We start from the raw sequence: 17,550 nt of genomic DNA, 5'->3' as shown, positions 1-17,550 counted from the left end.
CCTTGCCATGCCCACACACAGACCTGGGCACTGGCCCAAACAGCATCCTGGCCGCTACTCGGCCTCAAGCTGGGCATATGTTGTTTAGCATGCGTGTGGCGTGTCGTTCCGCATGTGTCCCATTATCACCCGGGTCCCCACCCCCCCCACCCGCCTGGGACTCCGGCCAAGTGCCCCCGGGCCGCCAGCAGGACAGCCAGCATCGCCCTGAGCCCCGGCCCCTCCAGCCCGGCCCCCGCCCTTCTGGGCTAGAAGTTCAGCCTCGGCATTTTAGGGGGGGAGGGGTGGTGTATGTTTCGACTGTAAAATAATCGGAAACATCATTATTTCAGTACTAAAGAATTGAAATAAAGGTGCAATAATTAATATGCACAGTTTGAAGCTGACTGAGCCCAATCTTCACCGTTACAAATAATCCCTAGTTAATTCATTAATGTTCTCCATATCAGCCACCAATCACATCATGTGACCTTCATGTGAAAAACCAATCACCCAGCAGTCTGCGGGTCACATGGTACATGAGACAGGAACCATTGAGATGAGCACAACCACAGGGGACCTTTTAACTTAAAAAAAATTACTTTTATTTTTAGGAACCAATAAAATTATGGCAAATATTTACAAATAATTACTTTTGCTTCACATTACTGGTACATAAATCGATAATTCACAAGGACAGTCACTCAGGTGAACAGATGTACATATATACTGATTAGCCTACAATTTCATAACATTGCAGGTTTGTGCTGAGTCATCCTCAGCTGGCTGCAATTCACCATATCTTATTAAAAAAAAACCTGAAATAAAATTTAATTTCTCAAAAGAAATAAAAAACATAATAATAATATTAATAGCAATCAAAATAATAATGATATTTAAGTCACAATTTCCAGCGTGAACAACCCGGAAAACAAAATCAGAGAGAGAAATTAATCGATACTGTATATCTTTGGCAAATTGGCACTGCTGTAAGTACATTCAAATATTATGACACGAAAAGCAACACACAACACTAAGAAAGAACACCAAGTTTGTTTTAGCTACTAGAAAATTGAATAGAAAACATACACATTTCTTAAAGAAGGATTCTTTACGAAGGTTATCCTTTTTTCTTTGTCGTCTCCATCCTTTTCAAGGCATTTTCAATGTATTTTTTTTACTTTTTTTCAATTCTTTACAAGTGAAGCTTTTTTTTTTAACTGGCATCTCAGACTTTGGTGGATGCTATAGATATGTATTAGTATTTACGTGTTTCTGTGTTTAGCTATTTTTTAACGTTGACGAGTTTCGATTTACAAATTCGCCTGCTTTACTCGCAGCGTATTTTTCTCCAAAAACCTAGTCGGTATAAAATATCCTCAACACTCCAGAACAGAAGAAGCCACGGACACAACGTAACGAGGGTGTACAGAAAGGCCACTGTAAGGTGAGAACCAGGACATCTATGTTGTTTTTTTTTGGAAATCCTTAGTAAAGGCTAGACCCCCCCCCAGTCTGGCATCCCAGCCCCCCAGTTGCAGCGAGCGAACCGCCACCCCTCCGATTCCGAAATCTCGGTAGCCCGTCGCGGTGAGCGGGGATTAGCGTCTCAATCTGTCGCGAGATGATAGGCTGCCCGTATCTCTTGCGCCTGGGAACTGAAGGATCCCGGTATGTAAACGGAGAGACGGGATGTACGGGAGTGACTTTCAAATGTTCCGAGGCGGTCTCCCATTGCGCAAGAAATTCCTTTTAAATTTCATTCATTTTAAATTGTTGCTGAGGTGTTCAGACAACTATGAAGGCCTAATCCTTGATGCCCCCTGAAGAAGTCCATAGCTTTGCATGAAATGGGATCATTAGAATCAGAGACCAATTAGCCCCTATAAAATGTGATAATATTTGCATGTAGGAATAGACAGAATAAAACAGTCCTTTATTTCAGTGTTTAATCAAAGGACGCAAACCCTTGCTATTTTATATGTCATAATGTGTGTTCCCCCCAAACATTTCATTCTTCAGTTACATTAAGAGCAACTTTAACATGTCACACTTGCTGTATTGCGCCTTTTTTTCGTCTCACAGGAGTTAAAAAAAAATCTAATAATAATTCTTTTTGTACTTCCTGGAACAGACTTATTAAAATCGCAGAACTTCAACAATGCGTTCTGCTGAATCTAATGAGAAGAATTATACATTGTGATTGGCTCAAAGGGATTTTTTTGTCAGTAGGAGCGAATGGTTAGCAGACCAAAGAGTAAGAACAAAGCCCAGAAAATCAATTACCGCTGTAATGAAGTCACTTTTTGCTTCATTATAATTCCGTTTATAATCGTGCGGACGACTCACTGGGCGCCGTGCTGATAGATGTGCAGTGGGTTGTGCAGTGGGTTGCGCAGTGGGTTACGCAGTGGTACATAAATATACCTCCCATTATTTGCATCCTAGATTATTCATGAGGGCCAGTATGAAAACTGGACAGGGCCCGTGAATATAACGCCCACTTTTTTGATTTTATTCAGTTTTTTTTTTTTTTTTTTTAAGGATTTGCAATTTTGAATGATATCGAAATAACCTTTGCTAAGGAGACATGGGGCACGTTTTTTTCAGGGAGGTAAGCACATTTGATCTTGCGTGAATGGGGAGCGATCAGCTGATTTTATGAAGATGGAGAGGGTGGTTTCTGATGGCACAGCAGGTCTACGGTCCCTGAGGGCCGGTGTCCCCCCCCCACTCCACCCCCAACTGCCACAGAGGACACAGCAGGTAAGGAAGTACAGATCCCCAGTCATGCCTTTCAGAGTGTTAGCATGACAGCTCTACTGTGCTTCACTTCACCTGAGCTTGGGTCAAACCAGGGTCAAGGCAACCCTCTTTAGTTAAGGATCAACTAGCTAAACTCGGTGTTAACTGCTGGAGGAGGCCTAAGCTGAAGGTTCTGTTTGCTGTGTTCCTGAAGCATTGATTTGGACTTCAGGACCTCAGACACATAACAGGAGTTCAAGTCAGCGGAACATTCGCAGAAGGTCACACGCCTATGTTGGGTGCTCATTAACGGCCATACAGCAAATAGACATACAACACAAGAGGACACTGGGGATGAGAAATGGTCCAGTGAGGACGGGTGAAATCTACACTACAATTCTGCTATGGTATGATAACACTGTCTAGCAGTCCTGCACTTCAGGATCAAGATTTGTGCTCCAAAGAAGTTCACACCAACAGAACAAAAGTCGGGGCTGTTCGCGGTTACAATACCAGAGCTGTAAATCTGATCTGCATATGTTTTAATACTGCTTGTAGCATCATAATTCAATAAAAAAAAAAAAAAGCTTCATAACCCAAAGCAAACAGGCAACTTGGGTCTTGATTGTGCTCCGTGACTACTGGCAAACTTGTGCTGAAAAGTTATTCTTTCTGAAATAGCCCCCTAGAGTTTTTCCTGTCTGTCGAAGGTTCTGCGTTTAGTGCAATAAACCACATGACCATCAATAGTTGAATTTCCCAGCAGGAAATCATTAAACACTGGCAGCTTTTTGGGGACGTTCGAGTCCACTAGATGACTTTGGGTTGCTGACAATCACAGGAGAGTAGGATGTATGAGAATGTCACTGACGCTGAGAGAAGGCACTGTCCTGGAAATTAGCTGGTGTATTTCAGGTGCGTCGCTCCTCGGATAGAAGGAATAAGGTAAATTTTTACACTGCTCTGATAGTTCCATGGGTTGTGTCTGCGCAAGTTAGCCTAAGAAACGCATGGATTCACAAGATGATGCTTAGATTCAGAAGATGACACTGCAACACATAGAGGAAACATCAAAAATGAATCGGACTGCCTCATGTGATTTAGGTGTGTAGCTCCAGGTGAGATCCCAGAACTTCACACACACCACTTCCCTGTGCCGTGATGATTTCATTCAGCCAAACTGAGAGCCTGAACAGGTATTAAGCAAAATAATCCTCTCATCAGAGCTTGAACCAATGCTCGAACTGATGCTAAAGGTCTTACTTAGTCACAAAGGGAGGCATTTTCAATGAAGGTCACTGTTCATCATACTTTTGGTCATCCATTGTGTCACATGGTTTTACAGGGGACCAGAGGATCTTGGGACACAGTGTCTCCCCCCCTTGCCACCCTGTGGCCTGGCATGCGGGAATCTACAGAGAGGGCCGAGCCCTGAGAAGCGCCCTGCGTGGCACTGCCAGTGAAGGCAATCATCCCCGGATGCGGGTCTTCAGTTACCTTGGACGTCTCGACCTGTCCCCTGCCACTTGCGAAAACTCTGATATGACGTGGAGGTTGCATTGGGTATCAAGATACCATGCACTTTCCCTGTGTCCTCAGTCTCTTATGGGCAAGACAGCCAAGGATCACAGACAACAGGTGACAACTAAATTTGCAAACAACTTGGAGAGAAGAGTAACTGGGCGATGGCTTCTCACTATGGCTGTCGTGGGCTCCTGTGTTTTATTTAACGTACCCTGCTACCATACTCACTGTCCCACACCTTCTACAGAACACTGGTCATGTTTAGGCTACCGTAGAAATATATTAAACTCTTCACCATCTAAACCCATTTAAGACACATTAAAATCCTACTCAAATGCTCTGCATATAGAGAGAACCTACATTTCTGTGCTTTAAGTCAGTTTTTGGAGTTCTGTACATACTCGGTGTACATATATAAATATATTCCTATACGTATAATCTTTACATGCTATTGGATACATTTGTACTAGTTAGTAGTGGTACAAAGGGAGTGACATCATTCCGAATGCACTTCTAACAGGATATCAAGGTAGGTTGTCTGGAGAAGATGTACAACATTGTTGAATGTCGATTGGGCTCATTGTCGTTGTGCTTAAGTCTTGCTTCCTGGGAAAAGCATTCATCACGGGACAATTCCGCGCCAACCGACTGACATTGTCATGGGCGTTTGGCATGTCGCACTTCCAAACTGTCCTGTAACGTCTACGTTCTTCATTCCCTCAGAGTGCTCTTTAACCCTTACATTTTGCCAAGGCACCCTTTCGAATAATGCTGAAGGTCTTACCCTGAGTAAAGAATTGTTTCAAAACGTCTGGTACGAACAAGAGAGCAGGAATTGCCGCATTTCCAACTGATAATCACCTCAAGGTTTCTCCCCATTCCTTCTGCCCTAAATCCAAAGCTGCTGTTCTTTAGCTAGATTATCAAGCCACTGTACCCTCCGCTCACCATGTTATCTGCCATTATTGTACTATTTTAAGACTATTATATCTGGCTGGCCAAGGTCATGTACACCAGGACATGCTTGAAATGATGTTGGAGATCTGTGGGCTGTTGTATGTCCATACGTGAATTTGCGCCAGGTGGTTGTAGGGTTCTATATGTCATGGAACAAAAACATCAAGGGACATGAGGTGGAAGAGAGGCCTTCACACGCTCAAACTTCTGCTCCTCCAGAAGGAAGCTCCACATTGTACATCGAGAAGTAAGCTCGATGGTTCTTCAGGAAGGAAGAGTCACTGTCTACACTCTGTTTCTCCCCTCCCACCATCGAACCCGAGTTTATAACATGCCCACTCCGTGTGTCTCAACAGTCTAAAGTAGCTTTTGGAGCAGGATGTCAGATCCCCCAGGGTATGAACAGGAAATAAAGCAAGAGAAAAGTCAGCGAGATGTTTTACATCTGTGTTTCCCCATAGAATGCATGTAGATCAATAAATGGCAAGACAGACGACATCATCTCACACCAAAGCCCTCTGCGGTTGAATCCACAGTGAGCAAATGCCACTCCAGCAAAGAAAATCATGCGCACACCGGCACAGGACCCAAGTGTCTACACAGGGTCTCACAAAGAAAAGATTCTCAATTCCGCCAGAGGATTTTGCTGCCAGCTCTTCATCAATTCAATCATCATCTAAACTGGCAAGACCGCTTCAGTTCAGCCACTGGGAGACTCTCAGGCCAATATATACTCATTAAAGACGGATAAACGCTGGGCCTCGTTCCCGGGGGGAGAAAATGGTCTCTTTGTCTGTCACCATAGTGGTCCCATCCTGCAAACCAGGGACACAAAAGGGGGTGTGAATGGGTGTGGGGGGGTCACCGCCTCTTATCAGCGATGTCCCCTGGAGGATACATTTACTGTGATTTCAAAATGGGATCTTAAGCTGAGTTAAGAGTTGAATCTACTAAAAGTGCTGGGATTGGAATATGGTGGGATGAATACAAGTTGCCTATGGGAGCAGCAGCCTTGTGAGGACGGTCTCTCATGCTTCCACCTGCTTCCTGATCTCCGTGAACTTCCTGTCCCGTTAGGCCAAACCACATGGGACTGCTACCACTGGCGAGATGGACGGGTCTGCCATTTCCACAGCGTGTACACCATGAAGCGCCGGGTACCCGCGTGTGGAAGTCTGGAATGTGGTCTGGGGGGACATGTTAGTGTAATGTGAAAGAAGTCCCATTGGGGGCGCTCAAGAAGCAACTGGCTTCCTCTGGAGGCGAGGAGCGGTACACGTTACGTTGAGTGGCACCTCAGGACGGAGGTGACAAAGGGCAAGGCAGATGAAGAGAACCCATGCGGGAAGTTGGGGTGATGACAACCATTGTTGTGTTTGCTGTTTTTCTGGAAGCTGGTTCCATACAGGAATGACGGCCGAGATTTCGTATGCTTTCTCCTTTTCAACTCATCAGCAGAAAAATGAAACGCTGAGTCTGCCACTTCCGGTGCTGATTGCTGTCGGCGATTATTGGTCAACACGTTGGGTTGTAAACCTTTGATTGGTCCGTGTATGATGGGCGGTTTTGAGTGACAAATCGGTATCTTTTTTATGAGCTGTCAGGGTACCACCCCCAACTCCAGCTCTCATTATCGGCATCAGTTCGGCGTTGGGCACCTCTGGCTGGACAGTGACCTTAAGGCCATCTATGTTTCTCTTTTTTTGGATTCGAGAAGGGTCGAGGGAGGGTTGGGGAGAGCATGTGTCATATTTAAAGACCTCAGGCCGGGGTCTCGGAGGCTGCCCGCGAGTATGCCTGTCATGGAGAAAGGCATTCAGAACCAGTGACTCCTTCTCCCCCTCCACCCTCTCGGCAGATTTACGCGGGCCGGTGCTGGTGCTTTCCCTCCGTCGCCCCCCACTCCTCCCCCACCCCCGGGGTGGGTCAGTGGCGGTCGTAGGCAGTGGTGGTGGCGGCCGGTCCTGCTCCTCGGGTGGCAGCACTGTAGTAGTAAGGAGACCCTGTGGAGGAAACAAGAAAACAGCCCTGAAACTGTCAACCCCAACAAAACATAGCTAGGAGAGCAGACATCTTCCCTAGAAGTAACATCCGCTGATGTTTTTATCTCACTGCTGCTGATGGACAGTGGGACAGGGATTATCCAGTTAGAAATCCCATTTCATTCCCATTCATTTACATTTTACACATTTAGCAGGCACTTTTGTCCAAACCAAAATAGTAGTGAGGCAAATAGCACATTGCAAAAATACATGCCGTCAAAGAGTAAACTAGGCATAAGAGCAGATAGGATGAGCTTCCAGTGAATGCAGTGAATGCGTGTGAGCAGTATTGGGGTAGGAGCTGCAAGACATCTTCCAAACAAAGCAAGAACCTAATCGGACAACTATTCAATCAGCTGAATGTGGTGCATTAATCCTATGGCAGAAAAGACAGACCATCAATGCAAGGATGGATCAGCCAGGATATTGTGTTATTCTCTGGGTCATGTTTCTGTGTCTTGTGAGTAGATGAAGTCCCTTGGATATGTGTATATAATCGGGACGCTCAAATTCATGCAACAGAGCAGTTATGGAAACACTCGTGTGCACGAAGCCTCTATGCTGAAAAGCATAAATCCTGCAGTTAGGACATGAACAAAGGCCATTCACTGCATTACACTCAATCCGGCAGTCGGGACATGGACAAAGGCCTTTCACTGCATTATTTTGAACCCTGCAGTTGGGACATGGACAAAGGCGTTTCACTGCATTACACTCATGTGCACGAAGCCTCTATGCTGAAAAGCATAAATCCTGCAGTTAGGACATGAACAAAGGCCATTCACTGCATTACACTCAATCCTGCAGTCGGAACATGAACAAAAGCCTTTCACTGCATTACGCTCAATTCTGCAATCGGAACATGAACAAAGGTCTTCCACTGCATTTTACTCAATCCTGCAGTTGGGACATGGACAAAGGTGTTTGAATGCATCACACTCAATCCTGCAGTCGGAACATGAACAAAAGCCTTTTACTGCATTACACTCAATCCTGCAGTCAGAACATGGACAAAGGCCTTTCACTGCATCACGCTCAATCTTGCAGTTGGGACATGGACAAAGGCCTTTCACTGCATTACATTCAATCCTACAGTTGGGACATGGACAAAGGCCTTTCACTACATTACACTCAATCCTGCAGTTGGGACATGGACAAATTTGTTTTACTGCATTACACTCAATCCTGCAGTCGGGACATGGACAAAAGCCTTTCACTGCATTATACTCAATCCACTTCCAATTATACTCAATCACTTCCATTCACCTGAAGGAGGCGCTGTAGGTTATCAGTCAGAGGGTACAAACTACTTGGCAATCCAAATTGGTCCGAACTGGCCTTCCCAGTTAGGCCAACACAGATGAAGCATTTGTGGCCTGGAGAATGGGGCAGGTCTCCTGGGACTGTCAAGGTGGAGGGGTCCGTTGGGGGAGGGGGGATTTAGCAGGCCATTGGTAGGGAACGTCCACTCACGCGTGGGCTCTGAGATTTGAGGCACCTCTGAGATTCGCGTTCACATTCTGTGACCGTGAACCAGGACCAAATAACACTGCATACTTCTGCAGTGGAGGGGGAGTGCTTTTGGCAGTGCGATCACTGTCAGATAAAATTAAAACCCTCTTTCGCTTGTCCTGATCACCACGAGGGAAAAATAACAGTTTCCAAAATAAGGAATGAATCCCGATCACAGCGTCGGCCTTAAATGCTGATGAGCTGGTGAGATGAAACGTCTTTAAGGAGCCCACTGGGCAGCCGCCGAGTCATTACTCTTCATTAGGGGGAGCCAGAACATAGAGGAAGGGATGGAGGGACCGGTGCATGTGTGTGAGTCCCATCTGAACGAGGACAGATGTAGAAGAGTGGTGTTTCGCTAAGCTAATGGGCTAATAAGGCCATAGCTGTGTATTTGCACAGATGCAGTTCCCTGTACACACTCCGCTTTTACCCTGGTGGGGGGGGGGGGGGTCACCACAGGGGCGAGGCCTAGCCATGAGAAATGAAGAGAAAGATGGCAGGGCCTACAGAAACGGAAAGGAGGGAGAAGGATGGAAGGAGGCAGAGAGAGGGAATCAGATTGGGGGGGGGCATGAGTTGGAGAGTTGGGGATGTTAAGGCCGTGGTTTGGATGGTCTTCTGTGCCGTCATGGAGGACAGCAGGGTGACTGCCACAGCTAAATGCCACAGTGGATGGCAACCAACAGTCTTTCTCAATGTCGGATCCCTCCCATCATGCTTTCTCTGTGACCATGGAGACCAGATGTCCAATTCCATCCCCACCATGCTAAACCCTCCTCCTATCAATCTGCACAGACCAGCCAGGACGCATGGGGTTCATCACATGACTGTGACAAACACATTAATGCTGTGAGAGAGCTCAGATCCAATCAGAGCTGGACTCCCAGCTGAACTTAAAAGGCCACGCCTACTCATGGCTGCCCTCAACGCTGAGGCAACATTTATGCATCTCATTTGAATAATTTAAACGTGGCAACATCTGTCCTACAAACTTCCGGACTGAGGGTGAATCGATTGTCTGGCTTGGCGGTTAAGAATTACGGAAACGTAAACAGGGCCCTCAGGTAGGTCACGGGAGGCTCTACAGCCGGCGATTGGGTCCCAGCGGGAGCAGAAGACGGTGTGACTCTGTTTAGCTACGAGAACCTTAACCCAGCAGCCCAGCGTTTCTGAAAGTGGCCCCCCCTTGTATTCCAGCCGCCCTCGGCGGAGTGAGCTCCCTACGTACCTTGCATTTGGCCCGACTGGCCGGCAAACAGCCCAGAGGTGCATCCAATCTCGGGGCCCAGGCGCGAGCCATAGTCTTGCTGGAACACTGAGGGGAGCAAAGGACACTGGATGGGTCAGCGATATGGGGGGGGTCTTCATGGTCTCAATCCTGCCACACCCTCAAACACAGACTCTGTGTCCATATCTGTCTCCAGGCCAAGAGAATAAACTTTTCATATAGGAATTCAAAGTACTGCATGGGACTGTTCACTGCATGGGACTGCATGGGACGCTGAATGACACCCAGCTGCTGCTCCCAGTGTCCACCTCAAACCTCAAATCACAAATCTTTCACTACAGTAACGACAAACAAAATTAATCCCATTTTGAAACTTCTGGTATATTGTGAATGCACAGGCTATAATAGATACCAAGATTTCTAAAGTGAATTAATTAATATCACAAACAATCTGCACAGAAATTATTCATATCCATTTCATACTGCATACTGCAATTAGCTAAATTCATACTGCATACAGAAGTTAGTTAAAGCCATAATGCATATTGCAATTAGCTGAATTCACACTGCATACTGCAATTAGCTAAATTCACACTGCATACTGCAATTAGCTAAATTCATACTGCATACTGCAATTGGCTAAATTCATACTGCATACAGCAGTTAGCTAAATCCATATTGCATACTGCAATTAGCTAAATTCACACTGCATACTGAAATGAACTAAATTCATGCTGCATACTGAAATTGGCTAAATTCATACTGCATACTGCAGTTAGCTAAATTCATATTTCCTACTGCAATTATCTAAATTCATACTGCATACAGCAGTTAACTGAATTCATACTGCCTACTGCTATTAGCTAAATTGAAACTGCATAACGCAATTAGCTAAATTCATAGTATATGCAGTTAAGGTCAGAATAAATGTTGTAATAATTCAATAACTGCCCCACAAATGAGCATTTTTAAAAGAGAGTACAAACATATGTACAGAAATGCATGAATAACTTTGATGTATGTATATATATAAAATGTACAGGACAAATAAAGATACTACTTTTAACCATATAGACTGACTGTCCATCTTAGGTTGCTTCTCAGTACGTGAGACTTTTATTGACTTATAACGTGTTGAGCCAGAGGGCTGGACAGCGCGGACACACGAGAGACACGGACAGCGACACACATACATGGCCATAAAGTCACACCAGTACCTGACAGCGGTTAAACTGTGACCACCTAACCCCCCCCTCTTCTGTTTGGGATGCAACTGGAGATGTTAACCACAGCAACACACTGCGTACGGCGTAGACTTAAGGTTCTTCTGTCAGACTGTTTCAGCTCAGCTGTTCGTCTTACAGCTAGAATTTTGTCCATTTTGTTGAAGTCGAACCTGCGCTTGGGGAAATATTGGTGTGGATGGGACCCAGGGCAGAGAACTCGATGTAAATTTTCAGCTTTTCTGCTTAGGATCTCCTTCGTTACAAACGTACTGGAAAAACTTGTAACCTTTGAGGATCTGAATCTGTTTAGTATTTTGCTGAATCGAGTTTTTAAAAATGAACAGTCAGATGCTAGTTCAGGGAAAGATGTTAAGATGTAAAAGTTCCCACTGCCTTCCGCCTCCTGGATTTCATCTACTAATTTCAGGACTATTTGAAGCACTGCAGATTACGGCTTGGCAAAAGGAGTGTGAAATTCAGCTGTACTCAAGCACAAGAAATGATGAGTAAGACTCTATGGAGAGTTTGCAAATGTAACCTAACTTGCAAAATTCTTAGATTATTCACAGTTTCACGTATTTGAAATTCATCCCAGATGCATGATATTGCCCTCATCGCTTACTCTGTTTACTAAAAATACAGCTTGTTGGTATTTAAGGAGTATGTTATAGGAATATGTTACCCTGTCGGACTCTGTGGGGAGCCCTGTTTCCTCACACTGCCAGGGTTGGGGGCTTGAATCCCACCTCTGCTCTGTGTGTGTAGAGTTTGCATGTTCTCCCCATGCCATGTAGACTCCCTCTGGACGATGTGGTGTCTCTAAATTGCCCATAACGTGTGACTGTTTGTGGGAGCGTGTCCGTGCAGGTGTGTCCTGTGATGGGCTACCAACTCTTTCCATGCGTAGCCCTGCCTTGTGTGCTAAGTATTCTGGGATTGTCCCCAAGCCTCCTAGCAATCCTATAGTGATGGAGCGGCTGGAAGATGGATGGATAGGTATAATTCTTCCAAACGTAAATCGACAAAGACTGATAGAAACACCACCCCTCACCGCAGGCCAGTGGTGGATTGTCACAGGGCTGCACATTTTGATGGCGTTTGTTAGCGGGCACCAAATGAACACGGATGCGACCAAACAAATATGGCAAAGTGATGGAACACACAGGGCGGGACAGAGGGTCCAAATCAAGGCGTAAAATCTCATATGTCAACCTGCCACTGACGTTCCTATAGGCGCCACATGCTGGAAAGCTGTCATACACCCACCAGCAGAGAGGGGGCGCCGTGCAGACCACTCACACCTGGAGGCGGCACGGGGGGGGGGGGGGGACGCCGTGACTCACCTAACAAGCTGGGGTTGGTGAATCTCCAGGATTCGTTGTAGGTGGAGTACTGCGTATGGGAGTAGGGACTACCGGAAAAGTCACTGCCTGCAAGAGAGCGGAGAGCAAAACGGCGCGTTAAAAAAAGCCTTTGCCGGCGTCACGCGCGGGCGCCCGCTGAGCCGCTCGGGCCGCCAGGGCGCTCACTGCAATGGCGGGCAAATCAAGCCTCTTAGACAGCTATGTAAATGTGCCCCGCGCCTCCTTCTCTGGGCTCCCCCGCGCCTCCTTTGACGTCTCTCCGGTGAGGGTGGCAAATCTTGCCAGGGCCTCTCAAGGCCTCCCTGTTCACCCCATCACCAGCTCCCCTCCCTCTCTCCATCTCTTTCTCTCTCTCTCTTTCTTCATCCCTCTATCTCTCCATCTCTCTCCTTCCATCTTTCTGTCTCTCTCCCTCCATCCCTCTTTCACCCTCCCTATTTTTCTCCCTCCCTTTGTCTCTCCCTCTCATTCTCCCTTCCTCTCATCTTTCTCGCTCCCTGTCTTCCATCTCTCTTTCTCCCTCTCTCCCTCATTCTCCCTGCCTGTCTCTCCATCTCTCTCCCTCTACCTCCCTCCTTTTGTCTCTCTTTCTCCTTCCCTCTCTATCATCTCTCTCCCTCCCTCTTTCCCTTTCTCCCTCCCTGCCTCTGTCTCTCCATCTCTTTCTCCCTCCCTCTGCTTCTTCATCTCTCTCTCCCTTCATCATACCTTTCTCCCTCCCTAGCTCTGTCTCTCCATATCTCTCTTCTTCCTGGCTCTCCCTATCTTCCTCCATCTCTATCTTGTTGTCTCGCTCCCTCTTGTTCCCTCTCTTCTTCCCTCCCTCTCTCTCTCTTCCTCTCCAGGGAGCTCTTTCCCTTGGCTGACAGTCTCGGGCCCCCCGGCCCTCTCCTGTGCCCCCCCACCCCCGTCTGTTCTGCCTGAGTGCTCCCATGCACCCCCGGTGTCAACCCCCCGCAGCAGCCGGAGGAGAGGAACGAGGGATGCGGTGCTGGGAAGAGAGGAGAGAGGCAGCCGAACGGGGCAGGGTGGGGAGATGGGGGGGTGGGGGGAGCGAGGAGAGGCAGAGGACAGTGGAGACAGAGATAAGGATTTGGAAAATGAAAAGGGAAAAAAGGAATTTCCAGGTTAAAGAGCACATTATTATAGGGATGTGTTTATCAGGTAGGGAGGGAGCCACTCAAACCCCCACCTCCTAAAAAACACAAAAGGAAACCTTCCATTGAAGTGGGGGGGCAGACATTGCTGTCAATGAGCATCTTTCCGGAGTGTGGACTGGACTCAGTGTTTCACGTTCCAGCAAAACGGTCTTGCTCCCCCCGGCCCCCCATATTGGTCGCAAATTTAAACCTGGTGGAAATATGATGCTATTTACTATTAAAAAGTAACCTGCCTATTTTCAATTGGCATCCTTAAGTCCTGGTGGGTTTACTGACCATATGAATAACTTTAAATGTCCGTTTCTTTAAGCTGTGTACGTAGCAGTGATGCCAATTACTATTAATAAAAAAGAATAAAACAGGGATATTGGCAGCATTTTAAAGACTTTTAAACTGGTGGGGTAATTGCTATCTTACATCAGTTGTCAGACCCAGACTGTTAATATTTTCTCTCTTGTCACTGGAGAGTCGTGTGTGGCGACAGGTTTGCGTGTCAGGTTGGGAAGACAGGGGTGATCTCCAGGAGGGAGCGGGGAAGGAGCGGGGAGGGTGTGCGCGAGCGGCAGCGGGGAGGGCGGAGGTGCGGCTGCTCCCGCCGCTGCGGCGCCCTCAAGGTCAAAGCCGCTCGTCAAAGAAGCGCAAAACGCTGTTGGCGCTCGGGGCGCAAACAACAAGGTCGTTGATATATATTTATTATATATACAGTTTCGCGCCGTCGCTTTAAGCTTGAGAATAAAGTCGTTTAAGGGGGTTTAAATATATTCGGCGCGGTCTAATAAAAGCCGCTTTATTGCTGCCATATATTGCAGGTATGACCCGTAATGCGTACAAGTTTAACTGCATGTGAAGTAAAGTAGGAGCGCTACATTATTTGAATGCATTTTATCTCGTGTTTGCAAACCTCACTACTATTAACTGGAATGCATTCTGGAAGGTCGCAAAATAAATGTGTATTTTAACATTCGTTGTAATCCCTACTGTGGAAATATTCTTCTCGTATAATATAATAAACTGCATTTGCACAGCAATTTTACAACAATGTGAAAATTTTGAAATGCTTAGTTTAGTTTTTTACTCTATTTTGTTTAAACTTTATTATTTTGGAATAAATACATTAAGGTTTTTTTTCTTATTCGTCCTTTTCCTCAAATTCTCCTCTCAGTAAGCGGGTATTTCCACCTCCAGTTGTCTTACATATTAGTCAATATTTCACTCCCGGCGCTCCTCTGAGGTCTATTACCCTCTGCCCTCGCCTCCCTAAGCACCAAGCGGCCTCCGAAGCACATTCTGAGTCTTTAACTCCCCCCTGCCTCCCCCGGTTAATGAGATCTCCCTGCCCTATTTTGGCGGTCTTCAGCTGTGTCTGTGCTGTGAGGAAGCATCGTACCTTATTACTGAAATTGAAGATTAAAACAAAAAGCAGTAGGCTATGCATAGAGTGCTTCGCGTAGAGCAGGAAAACAGCAATGTTTTAACCGACGAACTGCTCCAAATATACTTAATATGATTACTGTGCTCCTATAGCCTCGCTGGGAAGCTCACTGCATATGCTTTACGTGGGGGGGAGCCCCTCTGATCGCATCGCTGCTCACATCTGCGCTCAAACATGCGCCAAGTGGAGTAACGGGCGCGTAACGAAGAGGCGCAAACGCTGCGCTTCCGACGGCCGCTAATATCACTGGTTTCGGAAAGTGATACAAAATCTCATCTATCTATCTATATATCTACCTATCTATCTACAATAAATGTTTATTTTAAAATATCATAAAATGTCTACTTTTCAGTAAGGTTATTTAACATGCTTATCATGTCAGGTTGAACCTGTCAAATGGGGGTCCTTAGGTTCCGCCGCTGATTATTTTAGTATTCGATGTTTAATCATTGATACTTGCCAAATTGTTGATGCGCCATGCCTGCATTTGACGATCTATTTTACGATTAATATTCGCTCATTTATGCTGGTAAGAAATAAAAGTTTTTTTTCCCGTAAATGTCAGAAATGACTTACGGCAGCCCCATATAGCGTAGTGTATTACATTTAGCGGGGTACAGAAATAGCGCTCATACGAAGGCGTCATCACGCGGGCATCGATGGAGAGCCGACTGCATTCCCGTGCATCAGTACAGTGTACGGTACAAAGCCGTACAGCATGGATGCAAACCAAGGAACACACTGCATGCTTTTAAGTGAATATGAATATAAACACCAATATCTCGGTGTTCGCGCGCTCCCGCACCTACGGCGCGCGCACGTGCGCGGGATTAAAATTCAACCCTGACTGTTGTGTAGCCCCAACAGGCTCTGTTGTCTTGGATCCGGATCATAGGAGTAGAAGGAACATAAGATGGAGTGTCTGGAAATGAATGAATTAGTCATGGGTCAGTGGTGATTTTCATTTAAAACAAATTACTGATGAGAGAACGGACAGCTGAGCTGCTTCATAGGGGCCCTAATGACTGTATTCAAAGCTCCGCTATGCTGGCTGCATCTTTCCATTCATTGTCCCTTAAAAAGCCCCCCCCCCCCATCCACAAAACAACCCCCTTGCCTCCCTACCACCCCCTCACTCCCCCCACCTTCCCAGGGGAGTGCTGTCATCCTAGCAGACAGGACGAAAGAGGAAGTTCCAGAGACAACCACCCCCCTCCACCCCGTACACACACCCCTGCACACTCCCTCTCCTGAGACCCCCACAGGAGGGAAAAAAAACGCGGGCAAGAGGGGTCCCTTGTCAGAAGGGGGGGGGGGGACACAGGACAGGCAACAGTTATTTAAATGACCAAGCAGTAGTTAAACATAACCTGATTTGAATTCAATTACCAGGCGCTACTCCCTGGCGCCGCCTGGCATCTCTGCTGCGGGTACGAGGCGGGCGGCGCTTTCCAGAGCCACGCCTGCCCTGGACGCCGTCGGCATGCCATAAATCCCGGCCTGCCGCCGACAGTGACCTCTCTGCGCGGAACATTCCTGAACCCGGAACATCAAGCACGGGTCCCGGGGATACATTAGAACACGGACCCTTCCGAGATGTTCAATGGAACCGGAGTGGATTGCTGCTTTCGGGACTGATTTATAACATGGTGGGGGGGGGGCATCTTGAGAAAAACGCAATGGTCAAATTTATTAAATCTGGCTGACTTAATCAAGGTTTGTATCAAGGTTGGACAGCACTTACAGGGACTGTATCCATACCCCTCCCAGTATCCATACCCCTCCCAGTATCCATACCCCTCCCAGTATCCATACCCCTCCCAGTACCCATAACCCTCCCAGTATCCATACCCCTCCCAGTACCCATACCCCTCCCAGTATCCATACCCCTCCCAATACCCATACCCCTCCCAGTATCCATACCCCTCCCAGTACCCATAACCCTCCCAGTACCCATACCCCTCCCAGTATCCATACCCCTCCCAATACCCATACCCCTCCCAGTATCCATACCCCTCCCAGTACCCATACCCCTCCCAGTTTTTCCAAAACATCCGTGAAACCAGATTGCATTCTGGGAGGTCTGGCTTTGCAGTGCGAGTGCCACAAATGTACGCATCTCTCCTAGAGTGACACACCCTAAGCCCTCCTCACGAAAAACACCGCGACACAACCAGCATCAAGTAACGGGGTCTAGTGACCGTCAATGTATCCCATGATATAAACAGACCCACCGGTGTCCAAATGTCACAAATATCCGGCCAGAAAGATCAGTCCCTTTCCAGGCACCGAAGGGGCGCTACGCTTTGCCCTTGGCTCCAGCAGTTACTTGGTGGAATTTGTTTCATAGGATTTGGTGGGAATAGCTCAGTAACGAT

At 46.9% G+C, this 17,550-nt stretch overlaps 1 protein-coding gene across 4 annotated transcripts in view; it reads right to left on the bottom strand.

The window, feature by feature from the left end:
* Positions 1-560: 560 nt before the first annotated feature.
* Positions 561-17,550, bottom strand: part of LOC111847301 (paired box protein Pax-5-like) — a 65,533-nt gene continuing 48,543 nt past the window's right edge. For 3 of the 4 annotated variants that reach the window (XM_072697919.1, XM_072697920.1, XM_072697921.1), the window contains exons 9-11: positions 12,560-12,646; positions 9,991-10,077; positions 561-7,208 (exon numbers count right to left, since the gene is read on the bottom strand). In XM_072697919.1, the coding sequence (XP_072554020.1) occupies positions 7,132-7,208; positions 9,991-10,077; positions 12,560-12,646 (251 nt within the window). In that variant the 3' untranslated portion in view covers positions 561-7,131. The remainder of the gene's footprint in view (positions 7,209-9,990; positions 10,078-12,559; positions 12,647-17,550) is intronic. The other variant, XM_072697922.1, reaches the window with a different exon arrangement.

Source organism: Paramormyrops kingsleyae, chromosome 12, assembly GCF_048594095.1.
Source record: "Paramormyrops kingsleyae isolate MSU_618 chromosome 12, PKINGS_0.4, whole genome shotgun sequence".
Lineage (NCBI taxonomy): Eukaryota > Metazoa > Chordata > Actinopteri > Osteoglossiformes > Mormyridae > Paramormyrops > Paramormyrops kingsleyae.
This window is presented reverse-complemented; position numbering and strand designations above follow the sequence as displayed.